The sequence below is a fragment of the Oncorhynchus kisutch genome, unplaced genomic scaffold (assembly GCF_002021735.2).
Source record: "Oncorhynchus kisutch isolate 150728-3 unplaced genomic scaffold, Okis_V2 Okis09a-Okis19a_hom, whole genome shotgun sequence".
Taxonomy (NCBI): domain Eukaryota; kingdom Metazoa; phylum Chordata; class Actinopteri; order Salmoniformes; family Salmonidae; genus Oncorhynchus; species Oncorhynchus kisutch.
Genome location: NW_022261985.1, coordinates 13,367,531 through 13,392,294, shown reverse-complemented (window position 1 = coordinate 13,392,294; position 24,764 = coordinate 13,367,531). Strand labels below are relative to the sequence as shown.

General features: G+C 44.7%; 1 protein-coding gene across 4 annotated transcripts in view; it reads right to left on the bottom strand.

The window, feature by feature from the left end:
- The window catches only part of LOC109885944 (LIM domain only protein 3), a 90,128-nt gene extending 66,135 nt beyond the window's left edge, over positions 1-23,993 (bottom strand). The window contains exons 1-2 of one of the 4 annotated variants that reach the window (XM_031815548.1): positions 23,868-23,993; positions 10,854-11,067 (exon numbers count right to left, since the gene is read on the bottom strand). In XM_031815548.1, coding sequence (XP_031671408.1) covers positions 10,854-11,059 — 206 coding nt within the window. In that variant the 5' untranslated portion in view covers positions 11,060-11,067; positions 23,868-23,993. Of the gene's footprint in view, positions 1-10,853; positions 11,068-17,478; positions 18,004-22,532; positions 22,692-23,867 lie in introns of those variants that run through there. The other 3 variants (XM_031815547.1, XM_031815546.1, XM_031815545.1) reach the window with 3 other exon arrangements.
- Positions 23,994-24,764: the final 771 nt, after the last annotated feature.

The following is a 24,764-nucleotide window of genomic DNA, read 5'->3' as shown; positions in this document are numbered from 1 at the left end:
GGGAGTAGTATGATGTAGTGCACTATGTAGGGAGTAGTATGATGTAGTGCACTATGTAGGGAGTAGTATGATGTAGTGCACTATGTAGGGAGTAGTATGATGTAGTGCACTATGTAGGGAGTGGTATGATGTAGTGCACTATGTAGGGAGCAGTATGATGTAGTGTACTATGTAGGGAGTAGTATGATGTAGTGTACTACGTAGGGAGTAGTATGTACCATTTGTGCCCCAGACCTGGTTATCTCTCATTGTTAACCAGGGAGTAGTATGATGTAGTGTACTATGTAGGGAGTAGTATGATGTAGTGTACTACGTAGGGAGTAGTATGTACCATTTGAGCCCCAGCCTTGGTTATCTCTCATTGTTAGCCAGGGAAGTAGTATGATGTAGTGCACTATGTAGGGAGTAGTATGTACCATTTGTGCCCCAGTCCTGGTTATCTCTCATTGTTAACCAGGGAGTAGTATGATGTAGTGCACTATGTAGGGAGTAGTATGTACCATTTGTGCCCCAGTCCTGGTTATCTCTCATTGTTAACCAGGGAGTAGTATGATGTAGTGCACTATGTAGGGAGTAGTATGTACCATTTGTGCCCCAGCCCTGGTTATCTCTCATTGTTAGCCAGCTTTCCAATCCGTCGGTAATACATTCAGCTCTGCGACCACGTTGACGGCCCTGTGAGTTTGCTCGCATTTACAATCTTAAGTATAAACCAGCGTAGAGGAAAATTGAAGTTGGATTTTTTTTTTTAAATGAATGAGTTGATAAATAAATAAATAAGTGGTGCTGTTTTTTTAAAGGATGAAATTGACAGTTTTCATTAACCGACACACCAACAGCTGTTTCATGTTGGCGTTGGCGGTCTCGGCCCTGGCGTTGGCGGGTGGGCGAGCGGCGGGCGAGAGAGCAGTGTTGGCGTTGGCGGGTGGGCGAGTGGCAGGCGAGAGAGCAGTGTTGGTGTTTGTTGTCTGTAGGTAACTATACCTTTATAGTCCCTGACTAGAGACAGAATAATGTCTGTAGGTAACTATACCTTTATAGTCCCTGACTAGAGACAGAATAATGTCTGTAGGTAACTATACCTTTATAGTCCCTGACTAGAGACAGAATAATGTCTGTAGGTAACTATACCTTTATAGTCCCTGACTAGAGACAGAATAATGTCTGTAGGTAACTATACCTTTATAGTCCCTGACTAGAGACAGAATAATGTCTGTAGGTAACTATACCTTTATAGTCCCTGACTAGAGACAGAATAATGTCTGTAGGTAACTATACCTTTATAGTCCCTGACTAGAGACAGAATAATGTCTGTAGGTAACTATACCTTTATAGTCCCTGACTAGAGACAGAATAATGTCTGTAGGTAACTATACCTTTATAGTCCCTGACTAGAGACAGAATAATGTCTGTAGGTAACTATACCTTTATAGTCCCTGACTAGAGACAGAATAATGTCTGTAGGTAACTATACCTTTATAGTCCCTGACTAGAGACAGAATAATGTCTGTAGGTAACTATACCTTTATAGTCCCTGACTAGAGACAGAATAATGTCTGTAGGTAACTATACCTTTATAGTCCCTGACTAGAGACAGAATAATGTCTGTAGGTAACTATACCTTTATAGTCCCTGACTAGAGACAGAATAATGTCTGTAGGTAACTATACCTTTATAGTCCCTGACTAGAGACAGAATAATGTCTGTAGGTAACTATACCTTTATAGTCCCTGACTAGAGACAGAATAATGTCTGTAGGTAACTATACCTTTATAGTCCCTGACTAGAGACATAGAACAATCTGTCTGTCTGTCTGTCTGTCTGTCTGTCTGTCTGTCTGTCTGTCTGTCTGTCTGTCTGTCTGTCTGTCTGTCTGTCTGTCTGTCTGTCTGTCTGTCTGTCTCTCTCTCTCTCTCACTCTCTCTCACTCTCTCTCTCTCTCTCTCCTCTCTCTCTCTCTCTCTCTCCTCTCTCTCTCTCTCTCTCACCCTCTCTCTCTCTCTCTCTCTCTCTCTCTCTCTCTCTCACCCCCCCCCAGTCTTATCAGGCTGTACCAAGCAGTACATATCAGGAGGATATACATAAATAGTAGCAGTACATATCAGGAGGATATACATAAATAGTAGCAGTACCATTATGATCATCAAAAGACTCTAAAATGGGCCCACAACATTTCCTTCCCTATATCGGACCAAGAATGCACCCTATTCCCCCATAGAGCTCTGGTCTAAAGTAGTGCACTATATAGGGAATAGGGCTCTGGTCTAAAGTAGTGCACTATATAGGGAATAGGGCTCTGGTCTAAAGTAGTGCACTATATAGGGAATAGGGCTCTGGTCTATAGTAGTACCACTATATAGGGAATAGGGCTCCATTTTGGACATAGGGCCAAGACACAAATCAGGCTACCATAGACAGCACCTTCTATCAGTAACCAGGTTGTCCGTCCCTGGACTAGCAGGTGGACTGGTTCCTCCAACTCTACAACATGATCATAGTTACCAGACAAGACAGAGACCAGGACTTCCTGTCCTAAATCACACCCTATCCCCCCTGAATGTAGTGCACTACTTAATGGACTAGAGTGCAGAGGACCCTGGTCAAAAGTAGTGTGTTGTATATATATATAATGAGGGAACATGGTGTTATTTGATGGTTGAGACCTAGTCACGCTTTCTCTCTCCCCGTCTCATTAGTTTTTAGGTGTCGTGCTGCGATAGGGGATTATTATTTATCCTCGGGGGGGGGGGGGGGTCCCCATCGCTCCGTGTTTCTGTCCCAAATGGCAAACTAGTCCCTTTTTAGCGCACACCTTTATGTACGGAGCCCTATTGGGCCTTACCTGGCGCAAATATAAAGTATTGTGTACTGTATAGTGAATAGGGAAGCATTTGGAACTCGTGCCCACTGTGTTGTAGACCCCTGAAGAATTCTATTAACCCTGGACGTGTCTGCTTTAACAACATCCCACCCTGCTTAGCACCGACAGATTGATTCTGAGGTGGGGTGAGGGGTTGGGGGGGGGGGGGGGGTTATAATGAAGGATAGAATCATTGACTTTTAACAGAACGTCTCAAATGTAATAGAAAAAGCCATCACAGTCCTTCCTGTTTCCCTCCACCCCATCACCAGCCTCACGGGTCTATACCATCCAAGGACTCTACAAGATAAACATCACAGGTCTATACCATCCAAGGACTCTACAAGATAAACATTACAGATCTATACCATCCTAGCTCTACAAGATAAACATCACAGGTCTATACCATCCTAGCTCTACAAGATAAATATCACAGGTCTATATCATCCTAGCTCTACAAGATAAATATCACAGGTCTATATCATCCTAGCTCTACAAGGACTCTACAAGATAAACATCACAGGTCTATATCATCCTAGCTCTACAAGATAAACATCACAGGTCTATATCATCCTAGCTCTACAAGATAAACATCACAGGTCTATACCATCCAAGGACTCTACAAGATAAACATGACAGGTCTATATCATCCTAGCTCTACAAGATAAACATGACAGGTCTATATCATCCTAGCTCTACAAGATGAACATCACAGATCTATATCATCCTAGCTCTACAAGGACTCTACAAGATAAACATCACAGGTCTATATCATCCTAGCTCTACAAGATAAACATCACAGGTCTATATCATCCTAGCTCTACAAGGACTCTACAAGATAAACATCACAGGTCTATATCATCCCAGCTCTACAAGGACTCTACAAGATAAACATCACAGGTCTATATCATCCAAGGACTCTACAAGATAAACATCACAGGTCTATATCATCCCAGCTCTACAAGATAAACATCACAGATCTATATCGTCCTAGCTCTACAAGATAAACATCACAGATCTATATCATCCTAGCCCTACAAGATAAACATCACAGGTCTATACCATCCAAGGACTCTACAAGATAAACATCACAGGTCTATATCATCCTAGCTCTACAAGATAAACATCACAGATCTATACCATCCTAGCTCTACAAGATAAACATCACAGGTCTATACCATCCTAGCTCTACAAGATAAACATCACATGTCTATACCATCCAAGGACTCTACAAGATAAACATCACAGGTCTATACCATCCAAGGACTCTACAAGATAAACATTACAGATCTATACCATCCTAGCTCTACAAGATAAATATCACAGGTCTATATCATCCTAGCTCTACAAGATAAACATCACAGATCTATACCATCCTAGCTCTACAAGATAAACATCACAGATCTATACCATCCAAGGACTATACAAGATAAACATCACAGATCTATATCATCCTAGCTCTACAAGGACTCTACAAGATAAACATCACAGGTCTAAATCATCCTAGCTCTACAAGATAAACATCACAGGTCTATATCATCCTAGCTCTACAAGATAAACATCACAGGTCTATATCATCCTAGCTCTACAAGATAAATATCACAGGTCTATACCCATCCTAGCTCTACAAGGACTCTACAAGATAAACATCACAGATCTATACCATCCTAGCTCTACAAGATAAACATCACAGGTCTATATCATCCAAGGACTCTACAAGATAAACATGACAGGTCTATATCATCTTAGCTCTACAAGATAAACATGACAGGTCTATATCATCCTAGCTCTACAAGATAAACATGACAGGTCTATACCATCCTAGCTCTACAAGATAAACATGACAGGTCTATATCATCCTAGCTCTACAAGATAAACATGACAGGTCTATACCATCCTAGCTCTACAAGATAAACATGACAGGTCTATACCATCCTAGCTCTACAAGGACTCTACAAGATAAACATCACAGATCTATATCATCCTAGCTCTACAAGATAAACATCACAGGTCTATATCATCCTAGCTCTACAAGATAAACATCACAGATCTATATCATCCTAGCTCTACAAGATAAACATCACAGATCTATATCATCCTAGCTCTACAAGATAAACATCACAGGTCTATATCATCCTAGCTCTACAAGGACTCTACAAGATAAACATCACAGGTCTATACCATCCAAGGACTCTACAAGATAAACATCACAGGTCTATACCATCCTAGCTCTACAAGATAAACATCACAGATCTATATCATCCTAGCCCTACAAGATAAACATCACAGGTCTATACCATCCAAGGACTCTACAAGATAAACATCACAGGTCTATATCATCCTAGCTCTACAAGATAAACATCACAGATCTATACCATCCTAGCTCTACAAGATAAACATCACAGGTCTATACCATCCTAGCTCTACAAGATAAACATCACAGGTCTATATCATCCTAGCTCTACAAGGACTCTACAAGATAAACATCACAGGTCTATACCATCCAAGGACTCTACAAGATAAACATCACAGGTCTATACCATCCTAGCTCTACAAGAACTCTACAAGATAATGTGTGTGTGTGTGTGTGTGTGTTTTTGCGTGTGTGTGTGTGTGTGTGTGTGTGTGTGTGTGTGTGTGTGTGTGTGTGTGTGTGTGTGTGTGTGTGTGTGTGTGTGTGTGTGTGTGTGTGTGTGTGTGTGTGTGTGAAAAGGCCATGCTACTCTGTTGTGATGCTGAGGCCGGGCATCAACTGCTTCAGATCGAGGGTGGCCGGGTTTCTCTAGTCTGCAAATCTGATCAGACGGGGCGGGGAGTGCTGTGGTTGTGTGTGTGTGTGTGTGTGTGTGTGTGTGTGTGTGTGTGTGTGTGTGTGTGTGTGTGTGTGTGTGTGTGTGTGTGTGTGTGTGTGTGGTTATGTTTGTGGTTATGTGTGTGTGTGGTTATGTGTGTGTGTGTGTGAGTCTGCGGGGTTGGCTATATTTGCTATTCATTAGCCCACAGAGATGGGATGTCAGAGCGTGTGTGTGTGTGTGCGGTTATGTGTGTGTGTGCATGTGTGTGTGCATGTATATGTGTGTGTGTGTGTGTGTGTGTGTGTGTGTGTGTGTGTGTGTGTGTGTGTGTGTGTGTGTGTGTGTGTGTGTGTGTGTGTGTGTGTGTGTGTGTGTGCCACTAACCAGATAGCAAAGCACCTTGAACTTTGAAGATGAAAGAATAACATGCTGGAATTGGTCTGCGTCCCAAATCATACTCCATCCCCTATATAGTGCACTACTTTCTACCAGGGACCATAGCAGTGCACTGTGTAGTAGGGTATAAGGTGCCATTTGTGACCAAGCCTTGGCTTCTCCTTAGCCTGTACAGACTCTTCCACTACAATCCATGGTCTTCTCCTTAGTCTGTACAGACTCTTCTCCTAAAATCCTTGGTCTTCTCCTTAGTCTGTACAGACTCTTCTCCTACAAGCCTTGGTCTTCTCCTTAGCCTGTACAGACTCTTCCACTACAAGCCTTGGTCTTCTCCTTAGCCTGTACAGACTCTTCTCCTACAAGCCCTGTTCTTATCCTCAGTCTGTACAGACTCTTCCACTACAAGCCTTGGTCTTCTCCTTAGTCTGTACAGACTCTTCCACTACAAGCCTTGGTCTTCTCCTTAGTCTGTACAGGCTCTTCCACTACAAGCCTTGGTCTTCTTCTTAGCCTGTACAGACTCTTTCACTACAAGCCTTGGTCTTATTCTTAGCCTGTACAGACTCTTCTCCTACAAGCCTTGGTCTTCTCCTTAGTCTGTACAGACCCTTCCACTACAAGCCTTGGTCTTCTCCTTAGTCTGTACAGACTCTTCTCCTAAAATACTTGGTCTTCTCCTTAGTCTGTACAGACTCTTCTCCTAAAATCCTTGGTCTTCTCCTTAGTCTGTACAGACTCTTCCCCTACAAGCCTTGGTCTTCTCCTTAGCCTGTACAGACTCTTCCCCTACAATCCTTGGTCTTCTCCTTAGTCTGTACAGACTCTTCCCCTACAAGCCTTGGTCTTCTCCTTAGTCTGTACAGACTCTTCTCCTAAAATCCTTGGTCTTCTCCTTAGTCTGTACAGACTCTTCCCCTACAATCCTTGGTCTTCTCCTTAGTCTGTACAGACTCTTCTCCTACAAGCCTTGGCTTCTCCTTAGTCTGTACAGACTCTTCTCCTACAAGCCTTGGTCTTCTCCTTAGTCTGTACAGACTCTTCTCCTACAAGCCTTGGTCTTCTCCTTAGTCTGTACAGACTCTTCTCCTACAAGCCTTGGTCTTCTCCTTAGTCTGTACAGACTCTTCTTCTACAAGCCTTGGTCTTCTCCTTAGTCTGTACAGACTCTTCTCCTACAAGCCTTGGTCTTCTCCTTAATCTGTACAGACTCTTCCACTACAAGCCTTGGTCTTCTCCTTAGTCTGTACAGACTCTTCTCCTACAGGCCTTGGTCTTCTCCTTAGCCTGTACAGACTCTTCCACTACAAGCCTTGGTCTTCTCCTTAGCCTGTACAGACTCTTCTCCTACAAGCCTTGGTCTTCTCCTTAGTCTGTACAGACTCTTCTCCTACAAGCCTTGGTCTTCTCCTTAGCCTGTACAGACTCTTCCCCTACAAGTCAACTGAATACTGGCTGGCTGAGACTAAATGGTGCCTGGTGTTTCAACATGTCTGCTGATGTGAAAACATGTTACAGAGAGGATTCTGGGTAAACACATCGATTGGGTTAATAAAGATGGCATTTAAAGGATCTGTTCTGACATTCTGTATCGCTACGGGTATTTAAAGGATCTGTTCTGACGTTCTGTATCGCTACGGGTATTTAAAGGATCTGTTCTGACGTTCTGTATCGCTATGGGTCTGTATCGCTACGGGTATTTAAAGGATCTGTTCAGACGACATACAGTACACCTGCTAAAAGGTTTCTCTCTGCTCTGTGTTTCACAGCACCAGATACGTGTCCTAATGCCATCCCAGGACATACAGTACACCTGCTAAAAGGTTTCTCTCTGCTCTGTGTTTCAGAGCACCAGATACGTGTCCTAATGCCATCCCAGGGCATACAGTACACCTGCTAAAAGGTTTCTCTCTGCTCTGTGTTTCAGAGCACCAGATACGTGTCCTAATGCCATCCCAGGGCATACAGTACACCTGCTAAAAGGTTTCTCTCTGCTCTGTGTTTCACAGCACCAGATACGTGTCCTAATGCCATCCCAGGACATACAGTACACCTGCTAAAAGGTTTCTCTCTGCTCTGTGTTTCACAGCGTCCTGTGCAGAGCGGACTGAAGGAAAGACCTAGTTAAGGCGCCTTACTTCCTGGAAGACAATCTGTGTCATAGCCCCTTTCACAGGAGTGACTCCCCAAAGCCCGTTTGGTGTTCCGCAGCTTTAAAAGACAAGCCCCTCCCCCCTCTCATCCCCGATGCAGAAATGAAATGGACTGTGTCGCTCTGCTTTGCTTTCAATGAAAACGGCGCCGAGCTGGCTCTGCTTATGAACCTGTCGCATCTCTGAGAGAGCCTGATGAGCTCACTAAACATACATGTTACATACATGATGTCCTGAGACAAACCCCATGTCTATACATGATGTCCTGGGACAAACCCCATGTCTATACATGTTACATACATGATGTCCTGAGACAAACCCCATGTCTATACATGTTACATACATGATGTCCTGAGACAAACCCCATGTCTATACATGTTACATACATGATGTCCTGAGACAAACCCCATGTCTATACATGTTACATACATGATGTCCTGGGACAAACCCCATGTCTATACATGATGTCCTGAGACAAACCCCATGTCTATACATGATGTCCTGAGACAAACACCATGTCTATACATGATGTCCTGGGACAAACCCCATGTCTATACATGTTACATACATGATGTCCTGGGACAAACCCCATGTCTATACATGATGTCCTGAGACAAATGCCATGTCTATACATGATGTCCTGGGACAAACCCCATGTCTATACGTGATGTCCTGGGACAAACCCCATGTCTATACATGTTACATACATGATGTCCTGAGACAAACCCCATGTCTATACATGTTACATACATGATGTCCTGGGACAAACCCCATGTCTATACATGTTACATACATGATGTCCTGAGACAAACCCAAAAAACCTAAATGTTGTATCAAGACTGCCCAAATGTGCCTAATTTGTTTATTAATAACCTTTCATGTTCAACATTGTGCACTCTCCTCAAACAATAGCATGGTATTATTTCATAGTAATAGCTACTGTAAATTGGACAGTGCATTTAGATGAAAAAATTTGTACGTTTTCTGCCAATATCAGACATGTCCATGTCCTGGGAAATGTTCTTGTTTACTTACAACCTCATGCTAATGGCATTAGCCTACGTTAGTTCAACCTCATGCTAATGGCATTAGCCTACGTTAGCTCAACCTCATGCTAATCGCATTAGCCTACGTTAGCTCAACCTCATGCTAATCGCATTAGCCTACGTTAGCTCAACCTCATGCTAATCGCATTAGCCTACGTTAGCTCAACCTCATGCTAATCGCATTAGCCTACGTTAGCTCAACCTCATGCTAATCGCATTAGCCTACGTTAGCTCAACTGTCCCGTGGCGGGGACACCGATCCCAAAGAAGTGTTAAACTAGGAGCTACAGAGCTATTGTTTCAGCTCTCTTTAAACCACAGACTAGTCACAAAGCAAAAGTCCTTACACAGAGACTACAGTACCGGAGCTACTGTTAACCTTCACACACACACACACACACACACACACACACACACACACACACACACACACACACACACACACACACACACACACACACACACACACACACACACACACACACACACACACACACCTCTGTCTCTATTTGACGGTTTTAAAGGGGGGCAGCTGGCTGTAGCACAGCAGGTAGGCCTCTAGCATACAGCTGGGTTGGAGCTGGGGTCCCTTCAGAGAGACGGGAATACAGGGTGGTCCTCAACTGAACACAGTCCCCTCCTCGTTTCAACACCTCCATTGAAGCCAAGAGGAAGTCATTGAAAGCAGATTTAAACGTTGGGAGGATTATAAAGAACCGCTTTTCTGGCCTCAACGTATAGCAGCGGCACCCCTAACCCCAATTACAACTCTAACTTAACACCCCCTAACCCCAATTACACCTCTAACTTAACACCCCCTAACCCCTCTAACATCTATAACACAACAAGGAAACAGGTACTGTAAAATGATTCATCTGAAGGTAGCTAACCAGGTCTCTACTTCAATGTGATTAATCTAAAGGTAGCTAACCAGGTCTCTACTTCACTGTGATTAATCTAAGGGTAGCTAATCAGGTCTCTACGTCACTGTGATTAATCTAAAGGTAGCTAATCAGGTCTCTACTTCACTGTGATTAATATAAGGGTAGCTAACCAGGTCTCTACTTCACTGGGATTCATCTAAAGGTAGCTAAACAGGTCTCTACTTCACTGGGATTCATCTAAAGGTAGCTAACCAGGTCTCTACTTCACTGGGATGAATCTAATGGTAGCTAACCAGGTCTCTACCTAACTGTGATTAATCTAAAGGTAGCTAACCAGGTCTCTACTTCACTGTGATTAATCTAAGGGTAGCTAACCAGGTCTCTACTTCACTGTGATTCATCTAAGGGTAGCTAACCAGGTCTCTACTTCACTGTGATTCATCTAAGGGTAGCTAACCAGGTCTCTACTTCAACGGGATACGTATAAGGGTAGCTAACCAGGTCTCTACTTCACTGTGATTCATCTAAGGGTAGCTAACCAGGTCTCTACTTCAACGGGATACGTATAAGGGTAGCTAACCAGGTCTCTACTTCGTTGTGCCAAAGATGCTAGAACAACAAATGTGAAGTTAGCCGAGTGGAATTGTGGAGTTGGTGGTGGTGTGTGGATAGAACACACGGTTTCCAGGACAACAGTGTGGTAATCAGATGTATTGTCTTACCGTAGGTAATCTCTCCGACAGAGGATGAGGTTGGCTTTGGTATAGAGCGTGGAGCCCACCTCTCCCAGCCTGCAGTCACAGCAGGCACACTTGAGACAGTCCTCGTGCCAGTATTTATCCAGGGCCTTGAGCAGATATCGGTCCTTAATCTTCCGGTTGCAGCCGGCACAGCCCTTTGGCTTGGTGTCCGGCTGGACGGAGAGCATTTGTATACCTGGGAGGAGAAGAGGAGAAAGATGTCAGAGCGACGAAGAACAATGAACAATGAACACTTTGAACAGTGTCTCTGTCACATGCTGGAAGGTGGCCACTTGAATACCCGGAGAGGTGGAGGAGAAGAGCACATTAGACCAGTGAAAACCAACAGGGATGATGCTATGCTAACTCTGGGTTCTCAGATAATGCTATGCTAACTCTGGGTTCTCAGATAATGCTATGCTAACTCTGGGTTCTCAGATAATGCTATGCTAACTCTTAGTTCTTAGATAATGCTATGCTAACTCTGGGTTCTCAGATAATGCTATGCTAACTCTGGGTTCTCAGATAATGCTATGCTAACTCTGGGTTCTCAGATAATGCTATGCTAACTCTGGGTTCTCAGATAATGCTATGCTAACTCTTAGTTCTCAGATAATGCTATGCTAACTCTGGGTTCTCAGATAATGCTATACTAACTCTTAGTTCTCAGATAATGCTATGCTAACTCTTAGTTCTCGGATAATGCTATGCTAACTCTTAGTTCTCAGATAATGCTAACTCTTAGTTCTCAGATGATGCTATGCTAACTGTTAGTGCTCAGATAATGCTATGCTAACTCTTAGTTCTCAGATAATGCTGTGCTAACTCTTAGTTCTCAGATAATGCTGTGCTAACTGTTAGTGCTCAGATAATGCTATGCTAACTCTTAGTTCTCAGATAATGCTATGCTAACTCTAAGTTCTTGGATAATGCTAACTTGACAGTGGTCAAGAGAAACAGCTCCACTGATAAACATTGGGGGACATTCTGAGCAAATATATAGAGAAAAACACCCTGGAGACTTCCATTCTTAACACAACACACACACACAATACACACACACACAATACACACACACACAACACACACACACACACACACAATACACACACACACAATACACACACACACAACACACACACAAAGATACATACATGAAGCCATGGATCCAAAAGTCATTCCTACAAATCTTCTCTCTCTCTCTCTCTCTCTCTCTCTCTCTCTAGTGGGACAGGGAGTGGTCTAAGTAGTGCAGGTTTCTGGGTATTGTTAGGGGTCTACACGAAGGCGTGAAGCGGCTTTGTTAAGGTTGCGAGGGGGGCCCATACTAGCCCTCAATTAGTATTCTAGCTCCAACCTGAGGAGGGGAGACTACCCCCGCTTCCCTTTGTTACCCCCTATTTACCATACACACGCTCGCATGCACACACACGCACACGCTCGCATGCACACACACACACACGCTGTCTGGCATGCACACACACACTGTCTGGCATGCACACACACACGCTCGCATGCACACACACACACTCGCATGCACACACACACACTCGCACGCACACACACGCTCGCGCACACACACACACACGTTCGCAGGCACACACACACACACACACACACACACATACACTCACTCTCAAAGTTCCTCTTTCAGCTGTGTCCAGGGCTGTGATTTAAATGTATGTGTTATTCCCGTAAAGAGTGAAGGACTGTGTTATTCCCGTAAAGAGTGAAGGACTGTTTAAATGTATGTGTTATTCCCGTAAAGAGTGAAGGACTGTGTTATTCCCGTAAAGAGTGAAGGACTGTGTTATTCCCGTAAAGAGTGAAGGACTGTGTTATTCCCGTAAAGAGTGAAGGACTGTGTTATTCCCGTAAAGAGTGAAGGACTGTGTTATTCCCGTAAAGAGTGAAGGACTGTGTTATTCCCGTAAAGAGTGTAGGACTGTGTTATTCCCGTAAAGAGTGAAGGACTGTGGTATTCCCGTAAAGAGTGAAGGACTGTGTTATTCCAGTAAAGAGTGAAGGACTGTGTTATTCCTGTAAAGAGTGAAGGACTGTGTTATTCCCGTAAAGAGTGAAGGACTGTGTTATTCCTGTAAAGAGTGAAGGACTGTGTTATTCCCGTAAAGAGTGAAGGACTGTGTTATTCCCGTAAAGAGTGAAGGACTGTGTTATTCCCGTAAAGAGTGAAGGACTGTGTTATTCCCGTAAAGAGTGAAGGACTGTGTTATTCCTGTAAAGAGTGAAGGACTGTGTTATTCCCGTAAAGAGTGAAGGACTGTGTTATTCCCGTAAAGAGTGAAGAACTGTGTTATTCCCGTAAAGAGTGAAGGACTGTGTTATTCCCGTTAAGAGTGAAGGACTGTGTTATTCCCGTAAAGAGTGAAGGACTGTGTTATTCTGGTAAAGAGTGAAGGACTGTGTTATTCCTGTAAAGAGTGAAGGACTGTGTTATTCCCGTAAAGAGTGAAGGACTGTGTTATTCCCGTAAAGAGTGAAGGACTGTGTTATTCCCGTAAAGAGTGAAGGACTGTGTTATTCCCGTAAAGAGTGAAGGACTGTGTTATTCCTGTAAAGAGTGAAGGACTGTGTTATTCCCGTAAAGAGTGAAGGACTGTGTTATTCCCGTAAAGAGTGAAGGACTGTGTTATTCCCGTAAAGAGTGAAGGACTGTGTTATTCCCGTAAAGAGTGAAGGACTGTGGTATTCCCGTAAAGAGTGAAGTACTGTGTTATTCCCGTAAAGAGTGAAGGACTGTGTTATTCCCGTAAAGAGTGAAGGACTGTGTTATTCCTGTAAAGAGTGAAGGACTGTGTTGTTCCGTGAAGGTTTGTTGTTTGCAAACTGTTATTTGTTTATGTGTTTTGTGGCTGTGATGTCACAATGCGCTGTTCCCTTCAAACTGTACGAGGAAATGGCTTCCTAGTTTCCTTGTTGACAAACGGATTATTACATAGTAACAAGTGATACAATTCCATAACCCAGCATCTGCAAATATGCAATAAATCTAAACTACTTCATCTACTGTGAAATGATCCCCTACGTAGAAAGTCTATGACAATGTTCTTTCTGATTGTGTGAACACTGTTCACTGCATCAAGACCTTCCACAGGGTGCCTCAGTCAGGGTCCTTCTAACCAGGCCAGTCTGTACATTACTCACATAACACAATTTATTTATTTATTTGACCCTTTATTTAACCAGGCAAGTCAGTTAAGAACAAATTCTTATTTTCAATGACGGCCTAGGAACAGTGGGTTAACTGCCTTGTTCAGGGGCAGAACAACAGATTTGTACCTTGTCAGCTCAGGGATTTGAACTTGCAACCATTCCGGTTACTAGTCCAACGCTCTAACCACTAGGCTACCCTGCCGCCTCTACACTCTAACCACCACTGCCCCCACAATAGTGACTAGAGCTTTTCCTGAAAGCTCTCATTCAGATCCAATTCAAATGAATGTTTTTTTTTTAAATCAGAGGGGGAGAAAACGCCATCAAACGGGTTCCGCCGTAATGAGAGAAGTCCCCCCCCCCCCTGTCTGTTTTCTGTCTGTTGTGAACTGCTGATCCGCTAATTGGCCTGATTGAGTTGTGTGAGGGCTCTGCTCCCATTGTTTAATACCACTCATCCACACACAGGCCCGTCTCATCCCCGTCTCATCCGTAGTCTCATCCCCGTCTCAGCCCCGTCTCATCCGTAGTCTCATCCCCGTCTCAGCCCCGTCTCATCCCCGTCTCAGCCCCGTCTCATCCGTAGTCTCATCCGTAGTCTCATCCCCATCTCATCCCCGTCTCATCCTCGTTAGCACAACAAAGTCACCGCTCCTCGTAACCAATCAAACAACCCAAAGAAGTAAGAGGTTTGACTCCCTGGTCTCCTCTCCTCATAGGTTTAGAGAAGTAAGAGGTTTGACTCGCTGGTCTCCTCTCCTCATAGGTTTAGAGAAGTAAGAGATTTGACTCCCAGGTCTCCCCTCCCCTCCTCATAGGTTTAGAGAAGTAAGAGGTTTGACTCCCTGGTCTCCTCTCCTCTCCTCATAGGTTTAGAGAAGTAAGAGGTTTGACTCCCTGGTCTCCCCTTCCCTCCTCATAGGTTTAGAGAAGTAAGAGGTTTGACTCCCTGGTCTCCTCTCCTCTCCTCATAGGTTTAGTGAAGTAAGAGGTTTGACTCCCTGGTCTCTTCTCCTCATAGGTTTAGAGAAGTAAGAGGTTTGACTCCCTGGTCTCCCCTCCTCATAGGTTTAGAGAAGTAAGAGGTTTGACTCCCTGGTCTCCTCTCCTCATAGGTTTAGAGAAGTAAGAGGTTTGACTCCCTGGTCTCCTCTCCTCATAGGTTTAGAGAAGTAAGAGGTTTGACTCCCTGGTCTCCTCTCCTCTCCTCATAGGTTTAGAGAAGTAAGAGGTTTGACTCCCTGGTCTCCTCTCCTCATAGGTTTAGAGAAGTAAGAGGTTTGACTCCCTGGTCTCTTCTCCTCATAGGTTTAGAGAAGTAAGAGGTTTGACTCCCTGGTCTCTTCTCCTCATAGGTTTAGAGAAGTAAGAGGTTTGACTCCCTGGTCTCCCCTCCTCTCCTCATAGGTTTAGAGAAGTAAGAGGTTTGACTCCCTGGTCTCCTCTCCTCATAGGTTTAGAGAAGTAAGAGGTTTGACTCCCTGGTCTCCTCTCCTCATAGGTTTAGAGAAGTAAGAGGTTTGACTCCCTGGTCTCCTCTCCTCATAGGTTTAGAGAAGTAAGAGGTTTGACTCCATGGTCTCCTCTCCTCATAGGTTTAGAGAAGTAAGAGGTTTGACTCCCTGGTCTCCTCTCCTCATAGGTTTAGAGAAGTAAGAGGTTTGACTCCATGGTCTCCTCTCCTCATAGGTTTAGAGAAGTAAGAGGTTTGACTCCCTGGTCTCCCCTCCTCATAGGTTTAGAGAAGTAAGAGGTTTGACTCCCTGGTCTCCCCTCCTCTCCTCATAGGTTTAGAGAAGTAAGAGGTTTGACTCCCTGGTCTCCCCTCCTCATAGGTTTAGAGAAGTAAGAGGTTTGACTCCCTGGTCTCCTCTCCTCATAGGTTTAGAGAAGTAAGAGGTTTGACTCCCTGGTCTCCTCTCCTCATAGGTTTAGAGAAGTAAGAGGTTTGACTCCCTGGTCTCCTCTCCTCTCCTCATAGGTTTAGAGAAGTAAGAGGTTTGACTCCCTGGTCTCCGCTCCTCATAGGTTTAGAGAAGTAAGAGGTTTGACTCCCTGGTCTCCTCTCCTCATAGGTTTAGAGAAGTAAGAGGTTTGACTCCCAGGTCTCCTCTCCTCTCCTCATAGGTTTAGAGAAGTAAGAGGTTTGACTCCCTGGTCTCCTCTCCTCATAGGTTTAGAGAAGTAAGAGGTTTGACTCCCTGGTCTCCTCTCCTCTCCTCATAGGTTTAGAGAAGTAAGAGGTTTGACTCCCTGGTCTCCTCTCCTCATAGGTTTAGGACCCCGTCGGAATTGATTCCCCACATGATGACTCCCTCAAAGCAACAGAAGCGCTGTTAAAATGACGTCGGGAAAGCTGTATTTTTGGGGGGGCACGTCGATTTTCCAACAACTGCCAAAGGGGAAGCGTGGAACAGAATATCATACCATAAACAGAAGGAAATTACAGCTGCTTTCTGGGACCTAAATGTATTTGTTTATTTCTATAGACTACCCACTTTTAACACACACTTTTTAATTTTTAATTTACAGTTGTTTCCACGTCATTTCTATTTTAAAAAACGAACGTTGGAACCGACGTGGAATAGACGGTGAATTAACGTCTGTGCCCAGTGGGTGTAGGCTCAATCATTCGGCTGCTGTAGCATTGCCTCCTCTGCCTCTTGTCCTTGTAGGACAGAGAGACTAATGACACACACATCACATAGACTACAGTAACCTATTCCTGTGTGTCACAGTACCCCCCCCCCCCCCCCCCCCCCCAAATAACAACAACAGTAACCGGAGGTAAAATGTTATCTGTTGCCTGACACGCCGAGGTGACGAGAGAGAGATAGAGGGAGAGAGAGCAAACAGCAAAGAGCCAATTTGATTCCCCCCCCCCCCCCCCCCTTTTTTCAACCGCATCACTGCTGCGCGACACCGAGATGCTGTGACATTTTCACCCGGTTATCGGTTTAATTACGGTTGTCATGGCAGCAGAGTGCTCGGTAAAAGGCAGCTAAAGGAGAAATCCTTTTTTTGTTGTTGTTGATGCAGCTCACAACACGACGACAGAATAAAAAACACACACAGAGAACAGGAAGAGAAGAGAGAGAGATGGGATGGTAAATTCGTAGCCTTCAAAACGATGTGTTATATTGTAAATGGTTTTTTTTTAATGTTTTTTAAAATTCTTCTATCAATCTCTATTGACTGATTAGATTAGATAGACTAAACAGTGAACAGGCAATTTTGCTGCAGCGCGGATAGATAGACTCCGCATGCAGGACGACTACATGATAATCAGACAGACTGAAACATTGTTTAACTTCTCGGCTCCGCGCATCACATAGAAACAACAATGAATAACGGCACAGAGCCACACATTAACAAAACACAACCCAAACCTGGCCGCAGAACAATATAACGCAAAGAAACCTCTTTCTCTTACCGAAACTTTTCTCCCCTTTCTGCATTTGTTGACCCTCGTCGGGAGCCCGAACCACCATGCAACAAGAGATCAGTCCGAACCCAGAATCCTAAATTCACCCGATGGATGGATTATCTCTCTATGGCCAAGTGAGCAATCAGCCAGCTGTATGCACGCACGTTCCGTTTTCTCACCGAGGGTGGCTATCTTTTGTTATGTGTAACAATCCCACCTCGTCCGCGCGCACAAACACAGAATGGGGAAAAAAAGGAGCGAGAGAGAGAATCACGGGTCCGCTATCACCCAGCGCCACACGGTGATGTAAAACCGCGTTTGTCACAACAGTGCTCGACTATGAAATGAAATCGTCCAGGCAGCACACAGCACACAGTCGCAGGGTGCTTGGCGAGTGACAGGCAAGCGAACAAAATGACAGCAGATGACAAAGGCATATGCTTCCCCCCCTTCGCGGCGCCCTAATCTCCTAACATAAACCCATCGTGCTCTGCGTTCGTACTGCCAGTCTTTACCCCAGGGATCATCAACTACATTCAGCCACAGGACGATGTTGTCTTGCGCGGATGATCAGGGAGCCGAAATAGAATTACAAATCATTTGTAGACTGTAAATTGACCGCAAGAAAAGCCAAAACAGATTAAAGTATTTGTCAAAAAATAAATCAATTCAAACCTTACAATTGTATAGATCAGATATCTCTCTCTCTCTATTTTACATGGGAATACTTTGCAACAGATTTACTAAATTAAAATTACTTGGAGCTGATTTGCTGGTGGCTTTTTTTCTGTGTCTTTTATGTCCAACAATTGTTTAGAAAAATTTGATGAGAGGGGGAAATAAAAATCACTACCCGGGCCAAATTCGGCCCGCAGGCCGCCAGTTGGGGATCTCTGCTAAACCCTTTTTTTTTCTCAGCGGGATGTAGTTTTTCAGTGTACATACAGAACCCTACTAGTAATGAGAGTCTGAGGCTATTTCAGACCAGAATGAAAAAGAGAATCCAGTGGCATCTATCCGAAATATTTCATAAAGATTAATAAAATAAATCCCAAATGCAATTTTTTTTCTCACGTTGTTTACATTTCAGAACAATCGGTCCATATTACAACAGTCCTTCCATATGTCGAGCTAAAAGAAAAAAATCTAGATTATTTTATTATCTTTAAAAAAAGGTAGACCACAATGGCCATCACCTCATTGGAAAGACACACCTGAAAAAGTGTGCCACGTCTCAAAAGCACACATCTGACATCCACAACATGGCTTTATAGTGATGAAATGTTACCAAAAAAAACAACAACAAAAAGATCATCAAGGAACAAACAAGATGATAACAGGTCATTACCGGAAAGAGGAAGATCGGCATTTAATTAGACTAGAACAATATCAATCAGCTGATGTCACAAAGTGCTGTACAGAAACCCCCAGCCTAAAAACCCCAAACAGAGAGCAATGCAGATGTAGAATCACGTTAAAATATAAATAAGAACAATGAGGAATCAGTAACTCACTTTCATCCGGGTGCGTCATCGACGGATTTATATATTATGGAAAAAGTGAATATAATCCAAATCTAATATGTTATTAAAATACTTCCTCCTCAACTCACCTTTCTAAAAGCCCGAGTTACGCAGAACAGACGGCTAACTTCAGATCAGGCACCCCCGTGCTTCAACACTCCAGCTGTGTATATATATATATATCCTCTCGTTTGCGTAAAGTTCACCAAACTGACATGGCGACGCGACGGACTAGAGATTGGAGTGATGTTCAGCAGTCTTGAAATAATCAGGTCCTCATGGATCATCAGATCACGAACGAACCGAGAAGAGGCCGTTGGGTACAGACAACAACAAACAAACAAAAAGACTACAGGTGTTTGTTCACTGTATATCCGCTGTTTAGCGCCGAGCAGAGCTGCGTCGGTAGTCGAGGCTATATCACCTCCTCTCTGGCTGAGGGTCACTTCCCGCGCATCAATGAGTGAGACTGAGAGAGGAGAAACAGTGAAGCGTAGCTTTATTATCTTCAAAGCCCCAATCCCTCACTACCACCAGAGACAATCACACGACGACAACGATAAGGTCATTCATTCACTTATTACCGACAACTCGCAGAGTAACGGGGGGGGGGGGGGGGGGCGCATGCGTGTGGGCGCGTGCTCCCCTCCCTCACTTTCCTCTCAAACATTATTTTAAAGCAGAGTAAAAGGGGGGAGGACGCAGTTTTCAGCTTTTTTCTCCCTCACACAGCGGAGTCATGTTTGTACTGTATCTCTGTGATGTGTGATTATCTGTACAGTGAAACAATCACAGAAAACAGTCCACGCAGCCAACACTCCTTCGGCGATTATCACGCGTAGGAAATCACAGTATGAAATGAAATTGGTGTATCAGCTCCCGCTCTCTTCTGGACACTGAATGTGATTTATATCACAGCTAATGGAGTTGTAGGTTTAAACAGTATTTATAAACAAGCTATTTGTTAGTATTTATCATTATGCGTTATTGAAATCACCTCAGTTGGTTCCACGCGTCCGTCTATGGTGAGGGGTGACGCTAGGTGAAGCCCGAGCAGAGCGATCACTATCCCATTTTTACAAACCGTGTGAATCAATCTCTGTCCATGTCAAGACATCCATACTAATTATATAGTATGTCCAATGCAATATGGCAGGTAGCATAGTGGTTATTTTGGGCCATTAACCGAGAGGGTGCTAGATTGGATCCCCCGAGCTGACAAGGTAAAAATCTGTCATTCTGCCCCTGAACAAGGCAGTTAACCCAGTGTTCCCCTGTAGGCCGTCATTGTAAATAATAATTTGTTCTTAATTAACTGATTAAATGAGGATCAAATAAATAGTGTGATATAGCAAACAGCCAGTGCACAAGAACAAGAGAGCTAAATTAACATCTAAAGACACGTTATCTAATGACGAGGGTTAAGTTAATAATGTCTAACATACTAGATTATTCTCCTTTTCTTCCTGCTATAATAAAGAACGTTACACACAGCCTCCAGACGAGAATTGATTGAAAAGTGGAAGTTCATGTTCCCTTTAATAGAAATGACAGTTGTAAGAGAGGAAATGGTCATATCAGAGGCCACACCACATAGAAACTGAAAACACAGGAGAGGGAGAGAGAGAGAGGTGAAGAAATAGAGATAAAGACAGAGAAAGAGGAGAGAGAAAGATGGATGAAGAGAGAGAACAAGATCGAGAGAGAGAGAGGTAGAGGGAGCCTGAAAGAGAGGTAGAGGGAGCCTGAAAGAGAGATAGAGGGAGAGAAAGAGAGGTAGAGGGAGCCTGAAAGAGAGATAGAGGGAGAGAAAGAGCGGTAGAGGGAGCCTGAAAGAGAGATAGAGGGAGAGAAAGAGAGGTAGAGGGAGAGAAAGAGAGGTAGAGGGAGCCTGAAAGAGAGATAGAGGGAGAGAAAGAGAGGTAGAGGGAGCCTGAAAGAGAGATAGAGGGAGAGAAAGAGAGGTAGAGGGAGCCTGAAAGAGAGATAGAGGGTGAGAAAGAGAGGTAGAGGGAGCCTGAAAGAGAGATAGAGGGTGAGAAAGAGAGATAGAGGGAGAGAAAGAGAGATAGAGGGAGAGAAAGAGAGGTAGAGGGAGCCTGAAAGAGATAGAGGGAGAGAAAGAGAGGTAGAGGGAGCCTGAAAGAGAGATAGAGGGAGAGAAAGAGAGGTAGAGGGAGCCTGAAAGAGAGATAGAGGGAGAGAAAGAGAGGTAGAGGGAGCCTGAAAGAGAGATAGAGGGAGAGAAAGAGAGATAGAGGGAGAGAAAGAGAGATAGAGGGAGAGAAAGAGAGATAGAGGGAGAGAAAGAGAGGTAGAGGGAGCCTGAAAGAGAGATAGAGGGAGAGAAAGAGAGGTAGAGGGAGCCTGAAAGAGAGATAGAGGGAGAGAATGAGAGGTAGAGGGAGAGAAAGAGAGATAGAGGGAGAGAAAGAGAGGTAGAGGGAGCCTGAAAGAGAGATAGAGGGAGAGAAAGAGAGGTAGAGGGAGCCTGAAAGAGAGATAGAGGGAGAGAAAGAGAGGTAGAGGGAGCCTGAAAGAGAGATAGAGGGAGAGAAAGAGAGGTAGAGGGAGCCTGAAAGAGAGATAGAGGGAGAGAAAGACTCACACAGAGAAAGACAGAGGGAGAGAGAGAGACACAGAGAGAAAGAGAGAGGGAGAGAGAGACAGAGTGAAAGAGAGAGGGAGAGAGAGAGACAGAGAGAAAGAGAGAGGGAGACACACAGAGAAAGAGAGAGGGAGAGGTAGGGAGAAACACACAGAGAGAAAGAGAGAGGGAGACACACAGAGAAAGAGAGAGGGAGAGAGAGAGACACAGAGAGAAAGAGAGAGGGAGACAGAGAGAAAGAGAGAGGGAGAGAGAGAGACAGAGAGAAACAGAGAGGGAGACACAAAGAGAGAGAGAGAGGGAGAGGTAGGGAGAAACACACAGAGAGAAAGAGAGAGGGAGAGGTAGAGAGAGACACAGAGAGAAAGAGAGAGGGAGACACACAGAGAAAGAGAGAGGGAGAGAGAGAGACACAGAGAGAAAGAGAGAGGGAGACACAGAGAGAAAGAGAGAGGGAGAGAGAGAGACACAGAGAGAAAGAGAGAGGGAGAGAGAGACAGAGAGAAAGAGAGAGGGAGAGAGAGAGACACAGAGAGAGAGAGAGAGAGAGAGAGAGAGGGAGAGGTAGGGAGAAACACACAGAGAGAAAGAGAGAGGGAGAGGTAGAGAGAGAGAGAGACAGAGAAAGAGAAAGAGAGAAAGAGAGTGGAAGAGAGAGAAACAACAGAGGTAGAGGTAAAGAAGTCAACATGCAGGGGCACGCCAGTCATGCTCAGTCTACAGTATACTTCCCAAATGGCACCCTATTCCCTATGGTGCACACTACCAGTGACCAGGGCCTGGGCCCTCATGGTGGAAAGGGGATAGGAGGCTGTTTGGGATGCAACCTAAAAGGCTGGTCGGTAATGAGACGGTCATAAAAAACTCCTCGGTAGTTAAAGTGATGGGGATGCATTAAAACTGACAGGGTATTACCTGCCTATAATTACCTTTTGTCATGGATTGAATTATTTCAAAGCGGTCCTATCTTCATAATCAGCCAATTTAAAGCGGGGAGTCGTTTTAGTCCATCCGTGTAAGAGGGTTGAAGGAAAAAGGCAGAATATGAAGAGAGAGAGAGAGAGAGTGGTGGAGAGGGAGATAGATGGAGAGTGAGTGAGAGAGAGAAATATTGAGAAATATTGAGAGAGATGGAGAGAGAAAGAGAGAGAGAGAGAAAGAGAGAGAGGTGGAGAGGGAGATAGATGGAGAGTGAGTGAGAGAGAGAAATATTGAGAGAGATGGAGAGAGAAAGAGAGAGAGAGAAAGAGAGAGAGGTGGAGAGTGAGTGAGTGAGTGAGTGAGAGAGAGAAATATTGAGAGAGATGGAGAGAGAGAGAAAGAGAGAGAGGTGGAGAGTGAGTGAGAGAAATATTGAGAGAGAAAGAGAGAGAGAGAGAGAGAGAGAGAGATGAAGACAGAACACAACCACCTATTGCTCTCATTGTAGCCTTGACACCTCCCCCACATTCCATCCTTCATGCGCCGCATAATCACGTCAATTATTCGCTCAGAATATCAAGGAATATGATAAGAGACAAAATGGCATCACATATACAAAGAAGAGAGATCTTGACGTTACATTGTTATGGGATGACAGGGGGTTATGTGGGTAAAGTAGCCCCTAATCCGGTGAAAAACGGTGTCGCGACAAATCTCTCTGCTGAGACACACGTCTTTACAAAACGGACATCATCGACTCGAATAACAGCGTGTTATTTCCTAGCCTCCACAAACCCATCTCTCTCTCTCTCTCTCTCTCTCTCTCTCTCTCTCTGTCTCTCTCTCTCTCTCTCTCTCACACACACTCTATCGCTCTCTCTTTCTCACACACACACACACACACACACACACACACACACACACACACACACACACACACACACACACACACACACACACACACACACACACACACACACACACACACACACACACACACACACACACACGAAAGCCCACCCGTCCAACCGGGAAGCGTTACAGCAACCTGGGATACAGATGCTCTTTCTACCGGGACTGAATGAGGAGCACGATTACCGCGCTACGGAGAGGAAATCTTTTCACCGGGAGGATTAAAGTAAAACGATATTTTTCCCCGGTGCTCTTACCATCAGTTTAACTGTCCTGTTAATATCCTACAAACCCATTGATTTCCAGCGATGGCATTAACTTAAGCCTTAATTCCAACCATCTCCACCTGCTATATAAATCTCGGACATGCAGCAGTGACTACTGCCCCCCCTCCCCAATCCAACAGCATCACAACAACATAAATCACCTACCTTCTTTCAGAGGGATGCTCAATGCGTAAACAAATATATTACCAGTCGAAGGTTGGCAGTTTAAATCTCTTGCCTGTTTTCTGTTGAGTGTTACATTGAAAACGAGCGTGTCCACTATTTGTATAGTCCTTTATACTTAGCCTATTCTGTTAAAAGGCTGAGTGCGTGAGTAAGAAGTAGCGCAAAAAAAAAAACACTGTAGCCTACGAGGGAAAAAGTTGTCCTTGATGCTGCTAGTTGTTGGCACAATTGTAGCCAATAGCCGCCCCTCTTTTCACAGCGGCTTGGATGAAAAAGCACCACCTGTCTCAACTCAACTCCCTTCCGCTCTCTCTCCCCCTCTCTCTGTCGTCCTCCCTGGTCGCTCTCTCTCTCTGTCGTCCTCCCTGGTCCTACTCTCTCTGTCGTCCTCCCTGGTCGCTCTCTCTCTCTGTCGTCCTCCCTGGTCTCTCTCTCTCTGTCGTCCTCCCTGGTCGCTCTCTCTCTCTGTCGTCCTCCCTGGTCTCACTCTCTCTGTCGTCCTCCCTGGTCTCTCTCTCTGTCGTCCTCCCTGGTCGCTCTCTCTCTCTGTCGTCCTCCCTGGTCTCTCTCTCTGTCGTCCTCCCTGGTCTCACTCTCTCTGTCGTCCTCCCTGGTCTCTCTCTCTGTCGTCCTCCCTGGTCTCACTCTCTCTGTCGTCCTCCCTGGTCTCTCTCTCTGTCGTCCTCCCTGGTCTCTCTCTCTGTCGTCCTCCCTGGTCGCTCTCTCTCTCTGTCGTCCTCCCTGGTCTCTCTCTCTGTCGTCCTCCCTGGTCTCACTCTCTCTGTCGTCCTCCCTGGTCTCTCTCTCTGTCGTCCTCCCTGGTCTCACTCTCTGTCGTCCTCCCTGGTCTCTCTCTCTGTCGTCCTCCCTGGTCTC